Source organism: Falco peregrinus, chromosome 11, assembly GCF_023634155.1.
Source record: "Falco peregrinus isolate bFalPer1 chromosome 11, bFalPer1.pri, whole genome shotgun sequence".
Lineage (NCBI taxonomy): Eukaryota > Metazoa > Chordata > Aves > Falconiformes > Falconidae > Falco > Falco peregrinus.
The window spans coordinates 30815403-30839638 of record NC_073731.1 but is presented as its reverse complement, the minus strand read 5'-3'; the positions used below and the strand labels follow the sequence as shown (position 1 = coordinate 30839638).

The window sequence follows — 24236 nt, the reverse complement described above, 5'->3', positions numbered from 1 at the left end:
TCAAATTATGTTTTTTTGCATTCTCGGTTGACGAACATTTTGCACCTTTTCTGTTTCAGTTATGCCCGATTTTATTTATTTATTTATTCCCAGTGGCTAGATTGAAAATCGCATCACAGAGTACTTCTATTAACATATATACCTGACAGTCAGCTTCCAAGTCTGTTCCTTTGGTTAAACAGTCCAATACATGTCTTTAACATTGCCATTTAATTGGTAAAATGGAAGCGGTGATGTTAAGCATCCAGCGCCTTTTCCCTAGCGAAGCTGTTAGCAACAGTGTAACATGGCATGACACATCTGCCAGCACTTCACACCCACTTGCTCATGTATAAATGACTGAAGAAAGGAGGAAGTAAAGAAAAATCAAGCTTTGCTTTTTAAATAGGAAAGGTAACTGCTTAAAGAAAACCAAAAATATGAATGTGACCTGAAATGAGTTGCACAACACAGCAGAGAAACAAAGTTCTAGTGGAAAATATTGTAGCATTTTATAAGTGATTACAAATGACGTTAGTAATAATTTATATGTAACAAACAAGTTTTGAGAATATATGTAAATTTGACAGTGTGCAGATATAAATGTTTGATTCTGATGTTTATTTTGTGATAAAAGGCAATCAAGGAAAGTAGCCTTCTATATTCTTTGCTCTGGATTAGTTAAATGTGTTTTTTTAACATAAGGTTGATAGGATTTCATACAAAACTTACCTTTTAAGTCAAATTCATTCCCCAAAAATCCATACAGATGTGTGTTTCTTAGGAAAGAAAGAATTTTATAAAAAAAATTTACCCATCCTTGTTTAGAAAAGAAGGTCTAAAAAGTGAAGCTCATTAGGAAAGCAGGAAGGATGTTCTATTTCCCTTCTTCTGACCTGATTGATATTCCCTTTTCTGTCTCCTGACATGTTTTCTATAATACAGACTACAGAAAAATAGCTGGCAACTTGGCTTGATTTTCTTCCAACCTTCAGACTTCAAATGCAGAAAAAAATGTCTACTAATTTCTATTTCAGTGTTGCCATAGTTACAGTTTCTATGATGTTTTCATTTTCTTACTTCTATCTATCTGTCTGTCTCTGTCTTTCATCTTGCTAACTACCAACTTTTTTCTTCTTTCCTCCTTTACTTCCCAGTCCTCCCTCCGCACCTATTCCACTTGCTTAGTTTAATCAGGTGTTACTATTCTCTTATTTTTTGTTTGGTAATTCAGAATCCTCACTCTCGATGCTTTGTTCAATATTTGTATCCTGTAATACCCCGCAGGTAGTGTCCAATGTATCGTTAGGCTTTGAAATACTCTTTCTGCTATTGAAACTCACAGTAATTAACCTTGCTTTGCATACCGTTCCAAGAAATGCCTTCAGGTCCCTCCTTCCCCCTCTGTTCTCAGGTCGCACTGGATTTCTCTTTGATTCTGGATGTGGTGGACGCACGTTGCTGCAGCATAATACAGACTTTCAATGCTGCAATTTCCCCCTTTTTTGTTTCTCCCAGAGGCTCTTTCTTGATTTTTCTTTTCTGTTTATAGTAAGTACATACAACAGCAGCAACTCAGAAGGCACTAACTGTGTAGGCTTAATGTACCTACTCATCTGCAGTCATTCATCATTGCTGTTGGATTGCTTATACAACTGCAAAGAGCAAGGCAGTTCAGCGATGCACTTAAATCGGATGCTAACTGCTGCTGGTGAAAATGGTTCATCCCAATTATCAAAAAAAAAAAAAAAAAAAAGAAAAAAGCAAACCCAACCACAAAACCATGACTTCATTAGGCCTTCTTAACGTGCAGGTGGACATTTAATTCCTAATATTTTATGTGAAATGTATAATCCGCTGTTCTAGTAGGAATAAGCAGGATCATGAAAGTGGAGCACCCATGTCCTTCCATGGCAGTAACACATTTCGTGGAGGGACAGCAGCACCGGGTCTGTGGGTGCCTCGACAATACTCACACTGCCTTAACTTTGAAGCTCTAATTTACACGTCTAATTCAGAGCTTTGGAGTTCCTTATATATTTGCTGGACAGATTTAGGTGCCAAGTTTAAATGCTCTGAATAGCCTTCAGTGGAGAGTGAAGGTTCTGCTTTGGACTGTTGAGGAAACTTTATGCTCCCAAATGGAGCACTTGGCTTTGATTCCTGGAGGCAGCTGCTGTTTTCTGTTTCCTTATGCACACATTGCATCGTATGGTACTCTCTCATTTAGGAAACACAGAGCTTGATTCTTCTTAAATAATAGTTGTCATTGATTTTAATGAGGTTGTGCTCAATGGAAGGCTGTCTCAAGTAACATTCTGCCTTTGAAGCTGGGGCAATAAGATAACTTGCTTTTACTACCTGAAGATAGTTGCATTGAGTTGTTTTTTGGTTACCAGCAAGATTTTTTTCTCTGTTATTCTCTCCTACTGGACACTTATTCTGGACTTGCCCCAGGTCTTGGAGGAAGTCTCATATACCTCCTTACTCCTCAAATGTTTATCTTCTGGCTTTTTACTTGAAGCAATGATTTAGGTTATGTAAAAATGGATTGATACAAATCCAATTGATGTGGTTGGAGAATAAGATTGATTAGCAGCATGCTTACTGTGCTGTCTGTTGCTTATAAGTGGACTGAAAGGAAGAGGAAAAAATGCTTACAAATAAATCGGAGCCAGGGATTTTACAACTGCTTTGAAAGAAATAATTCTTAGTTAAAGATTCAAACTTACAAAATTAATGGTAAGCTTCATACTGTGCGAGCTCCGGGCTGCTGCAAAGCAAATCTTCCTTCTGTCTCCTCCTACAGCCTCTCTGTTCGTAGTGGCTGTCTGGATCTGATGAGCAGTTAACGAAGCCTAAATAATAATTTATCATGTTAGAATTGTTACAATTTTTTAATCAACCGTTGGGGAACTTCTGCTTTGCTGCCTGTCGTCCTCTGAATGTTCCTCCCCCCCACCTGGGTCAGTGCAGAGAACCAGCTCTTTGCCACACTGCTCAACTGGTGGGCAGCGTTTTTGGCCGCTTCTTAAGCCGTGGTAAATAGTGCCGTGGTTTATTGAGGCAGTAGGACTTGTCACAACTAGAACAAGCATCTGCACTTGAGGCATTGTGTCTAAGCTAGCCACAGGCAGCCGGACATCGCTGGGAAGGGACTCTTTCTATCACCAGTTAGCTGTTCAGGAAAGATAGGATGACTAGAGAGAGAGAGAGAACTCTAGGGGATGCGTTTCCAGACCTTCCATCCAAGAGGGAAGCTGCGTATCGGCTTCATTCTATTGTATCTGTGTCTGCTCCCTGGAACTAGCACAGGATACGCAAACCCTTCCAAGTGCTGCTGCCAGTTTTACAGCTCCAGAGACAATCTCTTTTTATTTCACTGTTACGTTGCTTTGCTTCAGTGTTCCTCAGATGAGTTATTCCTAATTTACTTGGGTGTTAGTGAGAAAAGAAACAATCCCTGGGCTCGCGCTTTTGCTTCAAATGCTTTTACCTTCATCATAACAACTTAATAAAGTGCAAACAGGCAGAAATGAAAAGATTTCTTAAATTGTATTTGGTGATACTCCAGAAACTGGTGTATGTGTACAGTATGGTGTCTGGGGATTTTTTTTTTTTGGTTTTGGTTTTTTTTTTTTAAGAAATGAACAAAATTCCTTGACGTTGTGAAATCTGCCTTATAATGTACTAAATGGCAAACCTGACCTCTCAACAAGCTATGGAGGCTGTTTTTCCCCTAATCCTCTATTACTGACCTTGTAAAAGGCCTATTAAGAAAGAGTCAGTGTTGATCACTTTTACCACAGTCACAATTTATGAGACTATTATCTCACGTAATCCAAATAGGTGGTGTTATTGTGCACTTTATGCTACAGTTCTTCTTTTGTGCTCAATAAATGACTAGCTGCATTATTAACAAGTATTTATATAGAAGCCCTGAGTTAAGTAACGTTTCTGTGGGCAAGAATCTGCAAGTACCGAAACCAGTACAAACACGGCCAAAAACATAGAATAAAGATCTAGAAGATTACAGGAAAGATTGGACCTTTTTGAATAGCAGAGGAATGGGGATTAAGACTCAAGGTACCCTTCAAAACATGATTCACTACGATGTGAGTGGTAGCATGAAACGCTGATAGTCTCCTCCCGGACTGTAACACAGCCTGGAGTCTCCAGGTGTGAAACCTCAGGCTTTCCTTTCCCAGCGTGCTGATTTCACAGGATAGAATCACAGAGTCTTTTAGGTTGGAAAAGATGTCTGAGACCATCAAGTCCAACTATTAACCCAGGACTGGTGAGTCCATCACCAAACCATGTCATTAAGCATGGCATATATGCATCTCTTGGACACCTCCAGGGATGGTGACTCCACCACCTCCCTGGGCAGCCTGTTCCGATGCTTGACCACCCTTTGCGTGAAGAAATTTTTCCTAATACCCAATATAAACCTCCCCTGGTGCAACTTGAGGCCATTTGGTCTTGTCGTCTCCCTTGTTATCTGGGAGAAGAGACCGACCCCCATCCACCTACAACCTCCTTCACGTGCAAGTACCCACACGTTCACCTTTCTGTCCTAATATTCCTTTCCGCCTCCTATTAGCGATAGTCATATTTTCCTCCTGTCAGTTTGTCCTTGATTGCTTCTTCTCCACCTTCCTCTCCAAAGTATATGCTGCTGGCATATTTTGATTCCTTGGTATCATGCTTGTAGCATGGTCTACTCGCTGTTTCTTCCTGTTATAACATTATTTTTTTTTCCTCCAGCTATAGATCTGATTAGCATTCACCACTTTAAAAAATGCTTCAGTTTTACTCTCCCTGTGGACTTCCCTTTAAGAGTGTTTACTTCAGGCAAAGGACAGATTATGCTATCATGTTGTAAAATCCTAATAATACTAATAAATGCCTCTAATGGACTGAATTCTGTCCCTTTTTTAATAGAAGAGCATTGAGCAGGTGTCCCATAGCAGTGGGTTTATTAGAAAATGAAATAAAATAATAAAAAACCAGGAAAAAAAAAAGAGTAGCTGTATACATTAGAAAATTAGAAATATCAGTCTATCAGTCTAGAATCTGTTTGCAGTTTCCAATTGCTTTGCTGATAATAATGGGGTTACAGTAGTGTGAAAACTGAATCAATAAAATCAACACTATGCCCTCTGAGTGGTATAGCGTATTGTGTGGCATAGAATATTGCTCTATATATGTGTCCTAATAAAACCAAGCCACTATTGATGCAGTAGAGAAAGGGCTCAGAAAATACATAGCTGGTTATTTCTGTTTCTCCGAGCATGACTGACATATGCTGCTTGTATTTTTCTCAGATTATTGATAAAGAATTGGTAGGAGTCATGATGGGTTTTCTCTTCGTTTATACCCAGTTATGTCTTTTACTTCCCAGCATGTACGTTAGGGCTGCAACGTATGTTTTTGGCGAGCCTGATAAGCCTGCTTGCTGCAGCGAGCGTGCTGTTGTGAACAGGTTACCCTGGGTTCCAGTGGTGTGGGCTAGAGCCCACCGAGCGCGAGGTCTCAGTGCATGGAACCGTACCCTGACAGCCCCCCCGGCCGCTCTGGCACACCCCGCTGCGCCAGCTGGGTGTGGGTTATGGAGGAGCAAGGAGCGCGGGGTTTGTGGTGCCCGCAGAACAAGGCAGACCTCGGTACGGAGCCTGAGATGACAGGCAGAGCTACGGAAATGTCATAAATCTGGCAAAACCTGGGAGCTGCTGCTGGCAGGGGATGGCTGTGAGCAGTTCTGCAGCTCAGCTGGTGGGTCGCAGAAGGTCTGCAAGGCTTCGCCAAGCATCCTGCTCCGGCTGCTTTGAGAGCAGGCTTGTACTTGCCCGAGTCCAGCTTTCTGCAGAGGCCAGGCTGCTTTTTTCTCGTATTGTGTGGGATTGTTAGCGGCTGAATGGGGAGAAGAAGGTCACGCTGGCTGTTGTGGTTGCAGAGCTGGGTTTGCTGACAGTTGTCCAAAGGTCAGGCTGCTGGTGCTTTGATTGTCTGTCTGGAGTATAAACAAATAAATGAAACACATTGAGGCAAAAACTCCCAAACTATCAACAGTTCGGAGTATCTTTTCAGATGAAATGGCACTTTATTCCCATACAAAATGTTGCATGGAAGAACACAAGGAGAACGTACCAATTTGGCTGCTTTTGAAAACACTCTCTTCAAAGCGCCAACTCGGAAAGCAGCTGGAAGCAGCAAGGGGAACTGCTGATTGTCACACACGGCATGACAGTCAAAGTGTCTTCTTTACAGGAGAAGAAAGTTCCTCAATAATGCTCCTCTGTCAGTACAAATTGCTACCGAAAGCAATTTACTCTATGCTGCCCAGAATTAATAAATTGAGTTACTGATGTCCAATCCAGGCCACCGCCTAACCTGGAGGGAAGGCTTAGGGCCACAGTGTCCTGCTCAAACAGTGTGGGGGTTTTTCTGTGCAAAAACTGTATTTTCCCTGAGACACACGGCTCCTACTGACTCAGCACTTGAGATAATGAATCTTTTTCTGAAGTTGAGGTTTCTGGGTGTTAGCGACAGCATAATATATTGAGGCTGAGACTGATAATGGTACTAAGTAATCATCCCTTTTAAAACAGGAATTACTTTGATGAACATTAACATGAATATCAGTGTAAGTACAGGATGTGCTTAGTACCATTTAACATGACCTTCATTTTGATAACGGCTCTAATTAGGTGGTTTTTGTGGAAGCCGACAATTGGCTGTGTTTGCATTACTACAGTACCTCATGGATTTTTATCTGCAGTTTTGTGACTTTCACTCTATCATTTCTGCTTTATACAGTGAGTTTAATCCCTTCAGCAGATGATGCATCCACAAAATGTTGAAGTGTTCTCTGACATGGGTGCTAGGAGAAGAGCGCTCTGCTGGGCAGTGGGTTCACAGGGCGGTGTAGGTCCACAGCTCTCAGATAGGGCTGTCCATGCTTCTCCAGAGGAGAAAGAGGCATCAGTTCAGCTGCATCACCTTCCCAAAGCTACGTACCACCAGGTCTCTTTAACACTAATGGTGTCCTAGGAAAGAGGTGATAATATACCTCAGATAACATAGTCTGGGCTTTGAGGGATGCAGCCTGCTTTGACACGTGTTCAGAGGATTTGCATGGGATTTGGTTGTGCTTTACAGTTATGTCAGGTTTATCGGATTGAGCTAGTATGTTAGGACCGCAGACTCTTCCACCCACCAGCACAACAATTAGAGCAAGACTGGTTCTTTAGGTCTACCACCTTTTTAAGATGCCCTACATGTTTGCATGAGCATCAAGGGGTTCACAGAGTAACTTGAATGTCTTTGTCACATTTTCTTACTGGGTTGGCCTGTCTTGGGAGGGAAAGTAAATCTCGTGCCCTCCTGTGACTCTCCTGCAAGTGTTGGATTCAGTTCTGTTGATGTTCCAGGAGAGGAGATGCAGTGTGATTCTAATCCAAGGCTTTTTCTGTTCCCTCTGCCGTATTTATGGTGTGTGTCTACCCTCTGCTTTCCCTTAAGCCTACACCTGATCTGTGTGTGGAATTGCTCCTGTGTAGGCTTTGAGGGTGTCGGATCACACAGAAGTTGAGACTGTTAAAAAGCATCAGTTCCCAGCATCAGCTTGTGACAGAATCAGGTCTGGTCTTCCCATGAACTGTACGGCTGTTTTGGTTTTGGGAATGGTGAGGACAATAGGTTGTGTTTGTGAGATGCTGCAGATTGCTATGGAACATAAAAAAGCCTTGTTATTTGCATGTGCAGATTAGGCATTCCTCCTTATTTTTTTAAGGAGCCTTTGGGGTATTTTGGAGTCACATATACAAATGTTCATTTCGGCTGTTCATTCTAAAAATCTGCTTTTTCTTAGTGAATGTTCAGATTCCCTCAGTTTTTGACACTGCAAGTTTATGAGTCTGTAGGGAGGATTCCTCTTCAGGACACACAAGACTTTTTTCCTCACAGCTAAGATTCTGTAGAATGAAGGTATGAAAAAGTCAAGTTTGGGTCTACAAACATCAGCGGGGTTGAATAGGAATTAGTAATAATTGCTGTTTAAGGAAACACTCTTTTGTCTTTCATTATAGTTCTAGTTTAACGAAATTTGGCTAAATTTCATGTACAGACAAGATTCTGAATGTAGAGGAGTCTGGATTTCTCCAGAAAATATAAAATTGCTGTTTTGGGATTTGTTTTGGGTTTCCCCCCACCCTTTTTTTTGCTGTTATACATAATGTTTTATTTATCAAAAGGTAATTTGCAGCTTCCATTCCTTCTTTTCTAGTGTACAAGGATTTAGCAGCTTGAGGACACAGATATTAAACATCACCTGTAAGGTCCTGTGGTTTTTCCCTGAACAGAAGAGGGAGAATTGTTTGGAGACATGGCCTGTGGCTCCGAGAGCTGCTTGTGGTTTCTGCTACATCAGTAGAAACCGAACAATTGGTCCAAATTCTTGCATATTAGGATTACAAGTAGGAGAGGATGAAGGATTGATGAAAGGGGAAATACAGAGTGACTGAAGCCCTGCTCTGAGCATAGAGCTTTGTCTGAAGCCCTCTCATTATAAACAGTTTTGAATGTTTTTTTTCTATTCAAGGTCAATAAGAATAAAAAATTGGGTTTGCTAACGAGATGAGAACTTCATTGCTTTGTTCCAGAGACCAAGGCACGCATCATTTTTAGCTTCACAAGTCATGCAGTTTAACTTCACAAGGCTAATTGGAAAGTTTGATTTTAAGAGAAATAGTAATTTAGAAATGTATTATTTAAAGGTAGCAACAAGAAAGGTGCGGAAAGTGCTTCAGTTTTGAATAGGGTAAAATATGGCTAAGAACTGATTAAACGATTTTGAAAAAATCATGCCTATTTTTCCCGAAGATATTTTCAACCCAATAATATATAACGGAAGAGTGCGTAATTGAGCATGGCAGACAAGGGTCATTGCGCTCTCGGTGTTAAGGGTGCATTAGTGTTTTGTGTGTATTTTATGAGATAAAATAGTTACAGTAATTGGTTCCAGACTAAAACGTAGCTTGAAAGATTGAGACCTGAGATCACAAGTTATATTTTTAGACATGTATTCTGGGAATTATTTAAACTACTCTGTTTTGTTTATGGTACACAGGGTTCCCAAGTTCCCCATTAAGGTTCACAGTTGCACTAAAGGCAGTTTTGTCTAAACAGGTAGGTAGGCACAGTACCCGTGCAAGTAGTTTACAGTCTCATACCCTCAACCAGTGGGTTTCAGTGTAAATAGATGCTTACTCACAGATCCTGATGTGGTGGGATTTATATTGCTAACTGAAGCCATTTAGGAGTACCAAGGTCTTTCCGCTCACTGGGATTGTAAGTATTAATATGTCCATCCTGTATCCAGAGGGCCAACTTGGAGGTACTTGCTGGCGGACAGGACTGTTGGGTGCTTGGTTTTTGTTCCTCAGCTGTGCAGGCTGGCTCAGGGAAAGACTACTCCAAATCCCCACATTTGATGTACTTCCTTGGACGTGCTCCAGGATGCCTCTGCTACCGATTCCACTCTTGTGTGGAGCAACAGGAGGGATAGTGTCATGTAAGCCAAAAAGGCATGCTATGTTTCTCAGCTGGAACCTAATTCACTTGGAATTAGCAGCCAAAATGTAAATTAATTAACAAAGGAACATTTCCCCATTGTGTTAGGCTCCCCACAGAGCTCTTTGGGGGTTATCTTGGGCTCATGCTACATGGTCTGCACCTTTCCCGTGGCTGAGCAGAGCAGCGTTAGGAACGTCTCTTGTGCTGTTCTCCACGTGTCCTTCAAGGAAGGAGGCACAGTTCTTTTCTCACTTGGGTGACTTGGAGGTTATTTAAGTTGGGATTACTGCTTGCTTGGACTGACGGGAAATAAGCTGAGGTTGTTGTTCAAAAGCAGGAGAGGTTCTCCATACCTTGCTCTGTTCCTGCCCTTATCTTGAGGACAAAGGTGTTGATGTACCCTTGCATCTGACAGTGTTATACCAGGAAAAGGTAATAGCTTTGAGAGCAAAGAACTGAACTTCTTCACATCAGTATCTTTTTCTAAACTATCATTTTCAAAAATGAGCATGAAAACAGTTTCTTTTTCAGCATGAATGAGATGTTACTGTTGCAGTTGGCCTGAGGTATTTATGATTTACTCCACAGCATCAAAACAAAGTTTATGAAGAGTTTGTCACAGAGCCTCAGGTAGTTATCCACTTGCTGCTGAAGAAAAGATATCACATAGGAAGAGATAGGCAGAATTTTTATATACAGAGAGACATCTGTATATAAGGGACTGCGTTACTAGAAACATTTGTCTTCTCATACTGTTAGAACGTTGAAAAGCTTTTTATGCTGTATATTAGTTCTTGAAATTGCTTGCCAATTTAATATCAGCATCATCTAAACAGTAAGTAATTGCTTATGATAATGAGTGCAAACTAATTTACTGGAATATGTTAATATTCACAATGCACTTTCGAACAGCAGGGTATTCCAAAAATACTACTCTCTTGTTTAACTGCGGTGTTTAGGTTGCATTGTTATTACAAATGTTAGCAAAACCATCGCAAAGCCAGCCTCTCATTGAATAGCCATCTTTCTGAGACTCCAGCATGTGCGAACAAGGAATACGTGGTGTCCTTTGAGAACTAAACAGGATATGAACAAAATCCTCTAGATTTAAATAGTGAATCTTAATTTCTGATTGGTGTTCATTAGATGAACATTTATAAGACAGAGAGCCTTCTTTCCCTTATGACTTGTAAAATTTAATTTATCAAATTTCAAGTCAGATAACGTACAATGACCTTTTAAATATTTGGATGTTTTCAATTTCAACTTTTAAAATATTTGGATGTTTAAGCTTTGTGTGAGATGCAGAAACTTTTCTAAAAACATGCTTTATGTGATTCCATGAAAGAAATACTGTAGTGTGGGAGTCCTCAAAGCTTTTGAGTTAGAATGCCTTTGCTGATTCTGCAAGAGTGGTTTTTAATGTATTTGGGTCATTGTTTTTTCCCTTCTTTTTATGGGAAATGTTCTGTTTGGTTTGGGCGTGGTTTTTTTTAAAGTAGATGAATACTTATTGAAAAATGGATTATTTCTGTGCATAATGATTTTCCACATGCATCGGTGTCGTTTATAGTTTTGAAGGGTTCTTAACATCTTTGTGTATGTTACGGTAAAATGCTTGACTAGAGTAAGGCTTCCCAAACTATTGAAGACTGACCTTCATGTCAGGAAATTAAAAGCAATCATTGTTTCCTCTAACCAGAGCTTTGGCAATGAGTGTGTACACAAAATAACCACTCTAATTAGGCTGGGTTAGTCTTCAGAGGGCGATTAACCGTTCACCCGTCTGGCACCAGTGGGTGAATAGTACTGGCATATGAAGTGTAGGAGACGACACTTGAGTTAGTCCCCGTTGGGATGAATGAATAGCTCACAGCCCAGAACTGTTTGGTCAGGTTCTCTCCAAGCACTGTTACAGAATCCAGTGGTTAAACCCTGTTCCCTCATTACTCGGCCGTGTAAAGTGGTGAAAAACGTAAGGTGCTTGTTTTTCACTGCAACTTTTTATCCTCTGAAGCTGGCAGTGAATTGTTGCTTACAAACAACAGCAGAAGGACTTTCCAAAGAAGAATGATAGCAATTATTATAATGACAAGGCATGTAGCGGTTCTGTGCCAGACCACAATTGGATATCTATTATGAATCTATTATGCAGCAGAACAAAAAGAAGTGTAGGAAGGAAGTGAACCGGCCCAACCTGGCTGGCCCCTGTTAGCTCTTATTATAATGGTCTAATAAACGTTAAAGATTCAAATACAGCTGGATCTGTGTACCCCTAATAAATGCTATTTGTTTCATATGCGGATTTGATAATGTAAGTAAACATTATTGTCTCAAGGATTGATTTGGGGACATGGACTAGGTAATCTTCCCAGACAGAGTATCGTTTGTAGCTGCTTGCTGGTTCTTATTTTCAGGCATCCCTTGAGCCACCCACCCAGACAGTTTTACATTGTATTCCTCTTTTACCTGACACTTCTCTGAGGTTTGAGAACATACCACTGGTGAAGACTAGCTTTGGTTTTAAAATACGAGGATTGTAAAAATTATTCTAGAAATGTAAAATATACTAAAAATATTAGCATAAAACATAAAGTTATTAGCCTGTGTATCAAATGAAATGAAATATCGTGTATTTCTGGGCTTGATCCTGCTTGGAGTTAGACAGGCAATACGGTTGTACAAGCCTGCCGTTGATGTGTAGCGTGCTCATCCATCCTTCCCTTTGCCAGGTCTGCCTCCGAGACGCCTCTAGCAACTGAGCAGCTGCTTCAGCGGTAGATGCATGTGCTTCAGGGAGGCTTAAGCTCTGTGTTTTTCCGAAGATTTAATGCCGTTCATTTAATTTCATTTTTGTAAGAAGAAGAATGGTGGCTATTTGTGTATTTCAAAATGTCAGATCTCTTTAAGTTTTCCTTCCGCTATAGCCCATGTGTGTTACTTGAAAATGTTCAGAAATGCTGCCACAACACTGTTTTGTCTATTAGTTACTGAGCAATTAGTAGGAGAGCGTGTATGTCACAGAACTACTTACTCTTAACTACCTTTACAAACAAGCAATATTAAACCACGCTGCACATTATCCATAATACAACTTGCTACGTTCAGAAGTCTCCATCTCAGCAAAGGTTGGAAGTTGCAGTGTTGCCAGTACCATCTTTCTGCTGCAAGTAATAGTAGCACCTAATCTTGGCCTAGCATCTGACATCCTTGTTGGGCTTGTATCATTTTTCAGTGAATTTAACACTCTTGCAGTTAGCAGTGCTTTTATTTTCAGCACGTTGCACGTTTCTTCTAAGACAAGATTTTATTGCTTTTGAGAGCTCTCTAAGTATTTCAGGGTTTTTCAGGGTTAGATTATGAGGTGCAAAAGTTAGTAAGGAAGATAATAGATATGTCATTTAAAAATAACTAAGATAATGCAAGTTTGGATAGCTGGAATATTGTATTAGTAAGGAAGCCAGTAAGAAATAAAGACTTTAGCTTAGAAGCATACTAGACATTTGCAGTCAAACTCCTGTCCATTTTACTATAGATAAATAACTTGAGGCCAGCTATTTCAGATGTTTGTATCTTCATTGAAAGCAGTTTGAGTTTTAAAGGTTGCCAGAAATGCCACAACACTTCTGAGATTCAGGATACCACTGTAGGTGCTTGAATAAAAACATACCTTTGGGCACTCCGCTTTGCACGAAATAATGACTTTTAAAGAAGTAATTACATTATTTCTTTGGAAAGTACGTTGCCTTTTGACGGACTTACACAGAGCAAATTTAATTTTGGATTTTCTTCCACTGTTTTCTGGCCTACACGCACATCTGTGCAGAGCTGCTTTTGTGGGAGATGTTCAGATCCTGGTGCACAAGCAATTTGTCTTCAAATTACGGGCCTCCCAGTGGAGTCAGCAAGCTGGGAAACTCTAACAACTCAAGTTACTTGGCTTACAGGATTTCTAACTTTTGCCAGGTATCTGTTGAGTGTGTAAGGTCCCTGGACTGGAACCACTGAATGATTTCACATAGGCCACCAACAGATGGTAACAACATTTGGTCTCTATCAACCTGCGTCGTATTTGAGCGAATGTCCTAGTTTCTACATCCTGTTACAAATCCCTTCAACTAACCAGCCCCTTAACTGCCTTCATTTTGTATGTTGGCACAACTAATAAGCCGTAAGAAGCAAATCAGTGCACGTGCGGTCCATTTATTTTCATGGAACTTACTGTAACAGTGGTTATCTTGAAGTATAGGGCCTTGACATTTCTTAATGTAAGGAGTGTGGGTACCAGAACAGTCCTATTGTCTTCAAGAGGACTTCAGTTTACTAATTTCAGTCTATACATTCTACCTGTCTGGAAATATTTTTCGTCTCATTGCTTTCTCGTATGTGTTTCCTGACAACACAATTTCCACTTCTCCAGACACCGTTCGAGAAATTTATCTTTAACTGTATGTTGACAAGGTTGTAGGAGGAATAAAACCTTCCCTTATTTATAGACATTTGACTTTTAATTTCCATCTGACTTTCTGGCAAGCTCTCAGAAGCATACACGTTGTATCCTTGTTACCTTTGATAGAGTTATAATGGATTAAAATGTTTCATGTTGACTGCAGCATGACATTTAAAGCAGGCTTTGATTTCAGAAATATATCATTTTCTAACCATCTACGTTACATAAAGGTGCAAGGCAATAATGGGCAATTACTTGGCTTACATTTCACACAGAAGTATTCTAAATTCATTTTGAACAGTCATCCATACCAGAAAAGCGATAGGTAGTAGGCAGCCAATAAATTTTTTTAAACTGAGAGATTCTGGAGAAAAACAATAATTTTCTTTTACCGGTCTGTGTCTGATTTGCATTAGAAAGACCATACCCTTTCATAAAATAAGTCATATTTTTTGTATAAATGAACATGATAATGAGATGGAATACTGCAGAACTTTTATTTCTGTGGATGTTGGTTGCAAAGCTAGTCAAAATAATTTTACAGAATCAATGCCTGAATACTATCAGGTCTATTGGCATTCAGTAAATCAACTCGTTTTGTTAATAACTCAGATGAACAGATACTCTAATTTCTACATTCTCTTAGGAGTCCTTACAGCTAGCTCTTGCTTAGCTAAGGTCCTTCTCAAAATTATATTCATTTCAAACACAATTGAAAACTCTTAGTTTGATGTGCCTACACAAACTGCGTAGTACTTTATTCCAGTTAAGTGATCTAATCTAAATCAATGGGGTCGTTCGAGATGTGAGATGCTACTTGATTTGAGTAAAGGTGTTAGGATTTTCCAGCTGGAGTGATTCTGTAAATTCTTTGAAACTTTTATTTTAACCATCTCGGTTATTTATGATGGTAAGAATGATGCTAACTTGTAATACTGATGCTAAGCTTCATGAGAGTTATGCTTTATAGGTGTACACATCGGCTGAGCCATCATAGCTCACAAATTCTAGTTGTTTGTCCCTTAGTGACCCTCTTGAAATCAATAGAGCTAGATATCCCCATTGTAGATAAATATGATAAACTTTGGCTGGAAATATGAACGTTTTTATTCCAAAATCAGAAAAAATAATGAATCCTGATAATTTTTTTTTTTTTATGGAATGCTGCCTTGTTTCCCAAATGCTGCGCTCTCTTACTGCAGGAAGCCAATAGCTTCCCTCCCTCTTTTCCTCCCAGAGCTCCTGATGACACTTGAGACATGTGGCACCATTGTCTGGCTAGCGTGGCACACAGATACACAACTACCAAGTGCCCTATGGGCTATTACCAGGCAAAAAATATAGCAGTTGAGCTTTACAGATTTCTCTTTTACAAAGTCATTGATTTACATTAAACTGCTAAGAGTAAATTTTGTTTGGAATTTCTGCCTACCCCTCTCTCAACTTTGGCTGAACTTGGGTATTGGATTGAAAAGTTATTGAAGAATGAACAAGGACAGTGGATATGTTGTGCAGCTCCCTAAGATTGTCCTACGCAGAGAAAATTTCTAAAAAGAAATCTCGCATTTGAAACCAGGGAATTAAAATTACAAGAGCAATTGGAACTGGAATGGAGTATGTTTTCCCCATTTTATTATGGCATGCAATGTAAAATATAAATGATGAGGTATAAAGCCCAAAGACGAAAACAAAGAGGGTTTGTAGTTGTGTAACACCTTTAACATGTAAAGGGTCTTAAATAAGTTTGGCCATCTTCCCACAGGGGTAAAGTGTTTCTCTGTTGCATTACTGGGCAAGATAAGATGCGATCTGGTTCATGGGGAAGCATTCCACTGAGTTCCTAGCAAATGCAGAGCATTAACTGGAACCAGTCCGAGCGGCTGAAGCCGAAGGTGGGGTTGCACATTTGTCAGCCAGTGTCAGGTTGAGCACTTCTTGTAGTCAAGAGCCTGTTGCTAAAAAGTCAAAATATGGGAAGACCCTAGGGATCATTTCTGGTGAGAATGCTATTGTGCCACCCACAAAACGTTTACCGGGTCATGGTACTGTCCAAATACTGTTGTCATAGTCTGGAGGAAAGGAGAAGCCAGAAAGGAATGGTTTTCTGGTTTTCTTGGTTGGTTGCGCTTGTGTGTGTGTGTGTGTGCGTTGAGGGAGATCATGGTACTGAGCTGATTAAGCTAGCGGTAGCAACTCTCGTGGTCTGAGGAAAACACGTTGCTTCCATGTTACTGCCTTGAAACTGCAATAAATGTCACTGCAAAGGCCAGGATGCTCAGCTTGACTCAGGACTGTGTTCTGTTATCACTTAGACCTTTTCCTGGAGCCAGCTCTTGGGGATAGCTGAATATAATAAACCATGCACTGCACAATTTTATAGATCTCCGTGAAAACCTGGATCTAGTGCAATGAAAAGCCTCGTAGGCTCTGATAAAGCAAATTAGGGTGCCTGCAGTGGTTTGGGAAGGGAAGTTCTATAATACAGTGTAAAGTTCTGTTTGAATTAATAGTAGCTATGCAGCGTGGTTTCTGTTTATCCAGGAATATAGAAGGCTGTGTATTTTCCCTACCTGCTTAATACTGGCACTGACTGGTTGATAGATTATCTGGAAGAGGCAGCAAACAGCAGCAACAAGGTGAAGGCTTTTCTGTTTCAGCATCTTTTACATACTGGGGATACCGCCTTGTTGGCTCATTTTAACAAATTGCTTCAGCTGGTGATTGAGCTGGTTGAGGTCGTATTCATCTAGTTACGGTCTGGGTGAAACTAGTCTCCTGACCATAACTTATAAGACGTGTCTCGTGCTATGAAATAGACCCCAGTTCTGGATTACAGTCTGCACAGTGTAACCTATGCGGAGAGTACAGTCATCTTACAGCTGACAAATATACCAGCTAGCAGCAGTCATAGTTTGAGCATGCACATTGGTTTAATGACCTAAATAGAAATTGTTTTGAATGGCACTCAATTTCCAGGAAAGCTGTGACCCTTTAAGGTTTGCCAAACTGTCTGTGGTCAAAAGAACATCATAAATACACTCCTAGACTCTGTTATCCATGAGTCTGAGGAACCTGGCCAAAAAATGAGACGTTGCTCCACTCTTGGCCCCGTGGCTCAAACTTTTTGGAGAGTTACGGGCAATGATCCATTTGAAAACTGAAAATCTCCTTCCCCACCCAATAAACCTCTTTTGCTGTTTAATAGATGGTATTTAGAGAAGCCTGACGTCGTTGTTGCAGCAAAGCAGTTACGATCCATATTCAGGCTCCTGCCCAGATTAGTGGGAAAGAGTGTACCAGGACGCCTTCAGGAAGGGTCTGTTGAATCTGATCTTTAGTCTGAAGTACTTCTTCCAGCAGCTTTTCCCGTCTCCTTCCCATGGTTAAGCCTAATGGTCATTCCCTCCTCAACCCTGTGGCATTTGTTCTCTATTCTGTGTAAATAATTTATAACACGTCACAGTCTAAGAAGTAGCAGCAGAAGAGCTGGTTTTTAATCCACCCATTATTTTGAAACAACTTCCCCCTCCCCATGGCATATCACGTTGGAGGCTTGAAGCGTTCCTTTCTTTACTTACCTCAGAAAATTCGCACAAATCTATGTACAGAAATTTTGTGTACTTTTCTGGAACTTCAGCTTGGGTAGGATGAAAATAAATAGATGGAAATGTAAAAAAGAAGTATTAATGGATATTTGTATGCTCCCCTGAACACACAGCAAGTGTGATTAATGCTTCCATGTAGATGTTTGGGCAAACATGCGTGTATGTATATATTCATATTGTAAATTCTTGGCTCTTGGTAATTAATAGTAACCTGCACAAATAGTCTCACTGGATTCAGCAGGTTTATCAATGCAAGTAATTACTTACCAGTGGGAATAAGAGGGTTCACATTCTAGCCCAGAATCAAGTCAAGTACTGATAACATACAGAAGGAAGAAAATTACATTATTGGGTAATTTCTCATTATAAACAATAATGCTTACCCTTCATTTTTTAAATAATAGTTAAAAAGTGCTTTACTACTAATAAAAGGGCAGCTAGGAGTTTTCAGTATTGGAGTTTACAGGCTTCAGTCTTTAGTCTGTCAGTTACAGTGTGATGGAATCGTAGTTCATTGGGGCACAGAGCTCAATCAAGCCATTGCTTTCACTTAACCAGCATCTAAAACCTGATGTGAATGTTGAAAATAAACATTAAGTTACTAATGTTATATGGGAAGAATGGAATTATGTACCCTTCAGTGCGATATACCTTAAACACATTATTGGGATGGACATGCAAAAGGCAGAAAGCTGTTGATTTGAGCAAACTATTAAACTGTGTCAGATGTGACTTCAGAGCAATAAATATTGAAAAGCTTTGCAGTCATACAGAGTAATAGATACAGTAAATGGGTACTAAACAAAATACTTATCTGCCTAATACTGTATAGGTAAGCAGATGTCCTTGAGTTGCTGCCAGGCTGTGCTGAAATGAATGCACTATTTCATAAAGATGAATTTTGCAAACAAGTAGAACTTGAGAGACTCAGGCCATTAAAAAACATTACGGTATCTTGACCAGTGGCAGTTTGTTACAATAGGAACCATGCTTTCATGGTTAAGAATTTCAAAGAGCTGTATGGACATTTTTTCGTAAACATTGTGTAGACGCATGGACGCATAAAGAATTGTGCAGTAAATTCTGTGGCTGAGAGAGATAACTGGCATGTTACAAAGTTCCCTACTTAAAAGTACTGTGTTGACGGCATTGCTATTCTTGACATTCTAATTCTGCTGCTTTCAAATCTCTTGAGATGAGAAACCCCAAGCAACACAGTGCCATAAGCTAAGAGAGAGGAGGAGGATGGCTGGGGTCTAGCGACAATGTTCTGAAAGAACAGCAGAGACATTATAAGGTTTGTCAGGGAGCATAAAAGCCTTTGTGGAGCAAGTGAATTAGGCTTCCTCTATTGTTTCTTCTTAACATATTGAAAATTGATAGTAAGGAGGGTGGTTTTGAACAACTGCTCAGTTTCTAGCCTTTAATAGTTAATGGGAGGTGAGACTATAAGCTGAGATCAATCCCAGAGTAATAAATTTTACATACTTATATTTGTCTTTCTTGAAATATAAACACTAGAGGATCTATTCTCAAATGGCTTCCGACCCATTTTTTTTCATAATTAATACAGGAAATTCAAAGAACGTGACTCCCTGTACAGCTTAGACACAGGCAGATCTATATTCATCAGCATGGATTAATTAGCCTGTTACCAGATACGCAGTTAGTTTGAAGAGCTACAAAATGGACAGTTACAAAGAAGAGAAGGCTTTGCTATACAAACCCATAAGCCATATGTTATCACGGATAAAAGATAAGTTTAAGTTTGATGTTGATTGTATATAGTTTAAGATTTACAGCTAGATTTCTCCAGCCATACTGACATTGGCCTTGGCATCAATGTGGCAGCAGTCGGGAATTAATTGCTCTTCATCGGTTATTTGAAGAGCAGTATTTAGCAAAAAAACAGTGACAAAGATTCATTCCGAATAAGAACAACAGAGTTTCTTATTCAGATCTGGAGTCTTACGTCTGGGTCACTGTATTCAGTATGATTCTGCCATCGCTTGGTAGGCATTTTTTTTGTCTTCTGTATTGGGTAAACACATCTGTTGCAACCAAGACAAGGAAAATTATGCACTCCCACTTAAATCTTTGGTACTATTCTGGTAGTTTTGTCTGTGACATTGAGGCGTAAGGAGTTGGTTTTTCTTAGCCTTCTCATTTTTTGTTACTTATAAGAGCCTCACTCATGACCTGACACAGTATTTTATGAAGTCAACAATTGGCTTTTACTGTTTTTAATGAGCTTTGGATCAAGCCCTTGGGTTTTCATCAACACAGAATAAATCCTTTCACTGTCACCAATGTGACAGATACTGTATGAAGACCCAAACTCTGTCACTCCTCAATCTGCTCAAGATTGGAAGTCAACACTAGCAGCAAAGAGGAGAACTTGGGGACCACCAAGAGTGATATTACATGTCCCATGTATCATTTTTTTTAGGATGTGCTAGAACTGGGGGTTCAACCATCGTTAATGAATAGCATGCAGCAGATCAATGTGCATTTCAGAGCACTGCATATGAGGAAAGCAAGTGTGGGAGAGAAGGAGATCAGGTTTTTGTCACACATATTCCTAAACCAGACACCATTTGCCCATGTCCGTTACCAAGCTTTTTAAGGCACAGTCCCTACCTTCGCTACTCGTGCACAACTCTTTGCAATGACAATAGACCCTGATTTCACTTGGAGTGTGAAACCTTAGATATCAGGTCTGTTACTGCGTTTGTCTTTGCTAGAGAGAGCCAACAAGTTTTCCTAGAACACATGCAGGCTTGTATTTTGCCGTCAAGAGAAAAGCCAAGAGATCTATTTGAAGCACAGTCCTTCAAGGTGTTGATATAAAATGAGCTTTACAGTTTTTTAGGTACTATGCACAGTGCATAAAATATTACAAATCAATGCTACTGGAAAAAACTTATGAGTAGGATGTAATTCCATAAAGGAAAAGTGATGTTAGCCATAAATATAGGATATCTCTTCAAAAAGGTTTTTTGCTTTGAGACTGATACAAAGAAGCCTTGCTCAGCAGTAAGGTAAGATTTTGAAGCATCTGGAAGCTGAAGGAGTGGTGTAACTCTACAGCCCTTCTCAGTTTTGGCTTTAAAAGTCTAAATGTTCAAGGGATTTTGGATCCATTTTTATGCTCACAGCATTTTTGGTCAATCTTGAAAGAAAGTAAGGAAATGACAATGACGTTGTTATGCGCTATCTTCTTACATGGACATGAGAAGTATGTAGTGAGAGTATTGGGTGGAATAAACTGAATTATATTTAATAAAATTGAGAGTAGCCACACAGCGGGCCAGATTAGAACAGCTAGTAAAACTAGACATCTGCATTTACAGTGTGCTGACATACTTCCCTACGCTTTGACCTGCCTTCCTCTGAAAGAAGTAGACAGCTCGGAGTGGCTTTACAAGAAAGCTCAAGCACATGCAGGGTTGGCCTGCTATAGGCTGTTGTTAGGATACAAGTTTTAGGTGGAAAATACCTGGATATGCCATTATTTTAGTTCAGAGGAAATATGCTGTGATGAAGTTAAGCACCTGAGCGCTAAGTGGGTTTAGCTTAACAGCACTTGTTTAAAACAGCATCGATTTTTGTAGGTGCGTGCTGAGTGTAAGGTGCAAAGATTTCCACTCTTACAAGTTATACATTGAGCATTATGCAAATAAGCCATTGCTTACTTAGATGGTAGGCTGATATCTTTTTGTCCTGACATGACAAGCAGAATTGTGTTTCCATTTGTTATCCCCATCTGTCACAAGCTGATAAACCTCAGATCCGTAGGAGCCTTATCTGAATGTATTTGTTAACGTCTTGCTTGGTTGGGCATGATGACGTGTCATATAGTGTGTACCATTTTTGTTGTGTAAGTAGGGAGCTGCATTTCTTTGTCAGCTGGGAGATAACTGGGATTACTTGATTTCTTCTCCACGTAGGCCCAGTTTGGGGAAGCGTTTGGTTCAACTCATCCCTGTTCCGCTCAGCACAGGAACATGTTCTTCAAGCATAAGATTTAGAACTCTCTTGCATAGATATGCCTGTCTGAATCAGAGCTATGGTATTTTAAATTGCTGCATATGCAATTATGCTATATTCTGTGTTGATTGCACTATATAAAAAGCACTAATATTTCGTTTCTTGCAAAATTTTCAGCGATTAAGACCCCTTCGTTTTGAAATATAGTCTCGTTTTTTTCTATGAACCTATTTGCTGTATGAGAACATCTTGATTTTTGTTGAGCATATGATCTCCATGTGGGCTTGCATTGGTGCAAGTGAGCTAATTATATTTATTTCTGTTTTACAGCGGGAACAACATATATCTTTAGCAAAGGTGGTGGACAAATCACTTACACGTGGCCTCCTAATGATCGGCCAAGCACTCGTGCAGACAGACTGGCAATAGGTTTTAGTACTGTTCAAAAAGAAGCTGTGTTGGTACGAGTGGACAGTTCTACGGGGCTTGGAGATTATTTAGAGCTGCATATCGTAAGTATTATTAACAAATGCATGATATTTCTTCTGGTCTTGATTGTTCTTGTATTAGTGGGTTTTAAATTTATTTAATTTTTACGTAAATACAGCAGTTTGTTAAGGGAATTTTTGGGGTCAATAGTGAGCTCAATGATAATGGTTTATAGCATACAGTACTGTACAGGGTCTCAGACATGCTCAAAAAGCCTTTTACTTTATACCATGCTACTTTATATGGTTTTTCAATTAAAAATTATACTAGTATAGCTGTACAGATACAGCGGTTTGCTGCAGTCTAATTACATAAAACGGGATTTAGCAGTGTCAGAGGAAGGTACATTAATCCTGAGGATTTAATCTGGAATCTGGTCGGGGAATTACACTGTATCACAATTGACTGTGCCTATTGTTAAAACCAGAATTTATCCTCTGATTTCACCATTCCTTTGTGATGGTGAGTCTTAAGCAGAAAGACAGACTGTCAAGCTAGGAAGTCTAAAAAAGTAATTTCGGCTGCCTTAGGGCAAAAAACTAGCAATCAAAATTGAAAGCATCTGGATTTTTATGGCAACATAAATAAATGATCAGTTGAGATAAACATAACTAGGGCAGTATAAAATTTTGATGTTTCGATTAGTCTCAACTTTGTTAATGTATTAGTTTGATTTTGATATAAGAATCTCTCTACTTTCAGGAACAGAAGAGTTCCTTTTGAATGAAATTACTTATTGATCTATAACCAATTACACTTTTGCCCTCAGAAAATATTCAGCAGTGATCATTTTCAAAATTAGAGGGAATTACGGTATTCAATCTTCCCAGGCTCCTTCTTTCTGTAAACTCTTGCACTGTGAATCAAGGTGATTTTTTTCTTATTTACTGGTTTGAGTAAATAAACAAAGAAAGAAGGTCTAAAATAAAATCCAGAGGTTGTCTGTACCCTTCTGTTACATCAAAATGCACAGAGCACACGGCTGGCTGGTATTGTACAGTGGTAATTTAAAAATGTGAACAAAGCGACTTCTCCCAGGTGCCAGAAATACTGAGAGCCTACATTTTTCAAGGCAAGTATTGTGTTGCTGAAGAGAATTTAAAAATTTACGTTCTAAAGCCACATCTAACATCAGGTACCTAGTCATTATTTGCCTGTTTCTTTGCAATCAGAGACCAGATCCACCCACTGTGGTCAACGGCATTACTTTCTTCTTACAGTGTTTTCTGTTTCTTTAGCGTATTAAGGGATGTTTTCCTCATAGTTTTACTCTACCTGAAGTCTATCAAACCCATAATATTAATGCAATCTGCTGTCTAGCTTTAATTTTTCCATTTTAAACAAGTGTTGGGTTTATTAATTATGAGTTGGAGATTTGGAGAACAAAAATTATTGCCTGCTCGTGTTGTGTTTTGTTTTGGTTTTTGGTTTTTTTTTTCCTGAGTAACTTTCTTGTACCCATGCTGTAGCAACAGATGGTAAAAATAAAAGAATCATTGAGAGTTTTCTATGGTCAAAACCAGCTTAATAGGAATGGGGAATATTGGTAATATGGAAAATTGAAAAAAATGGAAAAGTGTAAACTACACTTTACTGGTCTTTTGAAATTTCTGTGAAGCAGCAAAAGGCCTTTTATCGTCACGCTCTGTGAGGTGATGCTGGCCTCCTCTTACTGTCTTTGCAAGAGACTTTGGGAACCTCCCTGAAGCCTGCTTGGCTTCAGAGCAAAATCCATGATAACTGCAGAAATTTCACTGGATCTAGGTCTGACCTTCTGAGAGCTGCTTCAACGTAGTCACTCTGGAGCGGAGACGCTAAGGGATTGACCTCAAATCCTGACATCTGGTATGAATTTTTTTAAGGGTCATCAGTGTTAGATAAAGCTTGGAAAACTGCTCGGATATAATTCCCTGGAATCTCTTTCAAATCAAGGTAGTATTCGAAAGAAAGTTGAAAGGCAGTATTATCAAAAGCACTCGTGGTACCAAAGAATGTGCATCTTATTAAATCAGTGGAAATGTAGGCACTTTTGAGAATTTTAACTGAGGTCTATTTTAGCTCAGAAGATGTCGTGAAGCAATCGAAAAGGAGAGGCCTATGTATATGTTGTATTTGAAAAATATTTTATTGGATTGAAGTTTTTCAAT

The 24236-nt window shown here is 39.5% G+C and overlaps 1 protein-coding gene across 24 annotated transcripts in view; it reads left to right on the top strand.

Moving 5' to 3' along the window:
- The window catches only part of NRXN1 (neurexin 1), a 730400-nt gene that overhangs the window by 484037 nt on the left and 222127 nt on the right, over nt 1-24236 (top strand). For all 24 annotated transcript variants that reach the window (XM_055816040.1, XM_055816058.1, XM_055816057.1 and 21 more), the window contains one exon: nt 21931-22112. In XM_055816040.1, coding sequence (XP_055672015.1) covers nt 21931-22112 — 182 coding nt within the window. The remainder of the gene's footprint in view (nt 1-21930; nt 22113-24236) is intronic.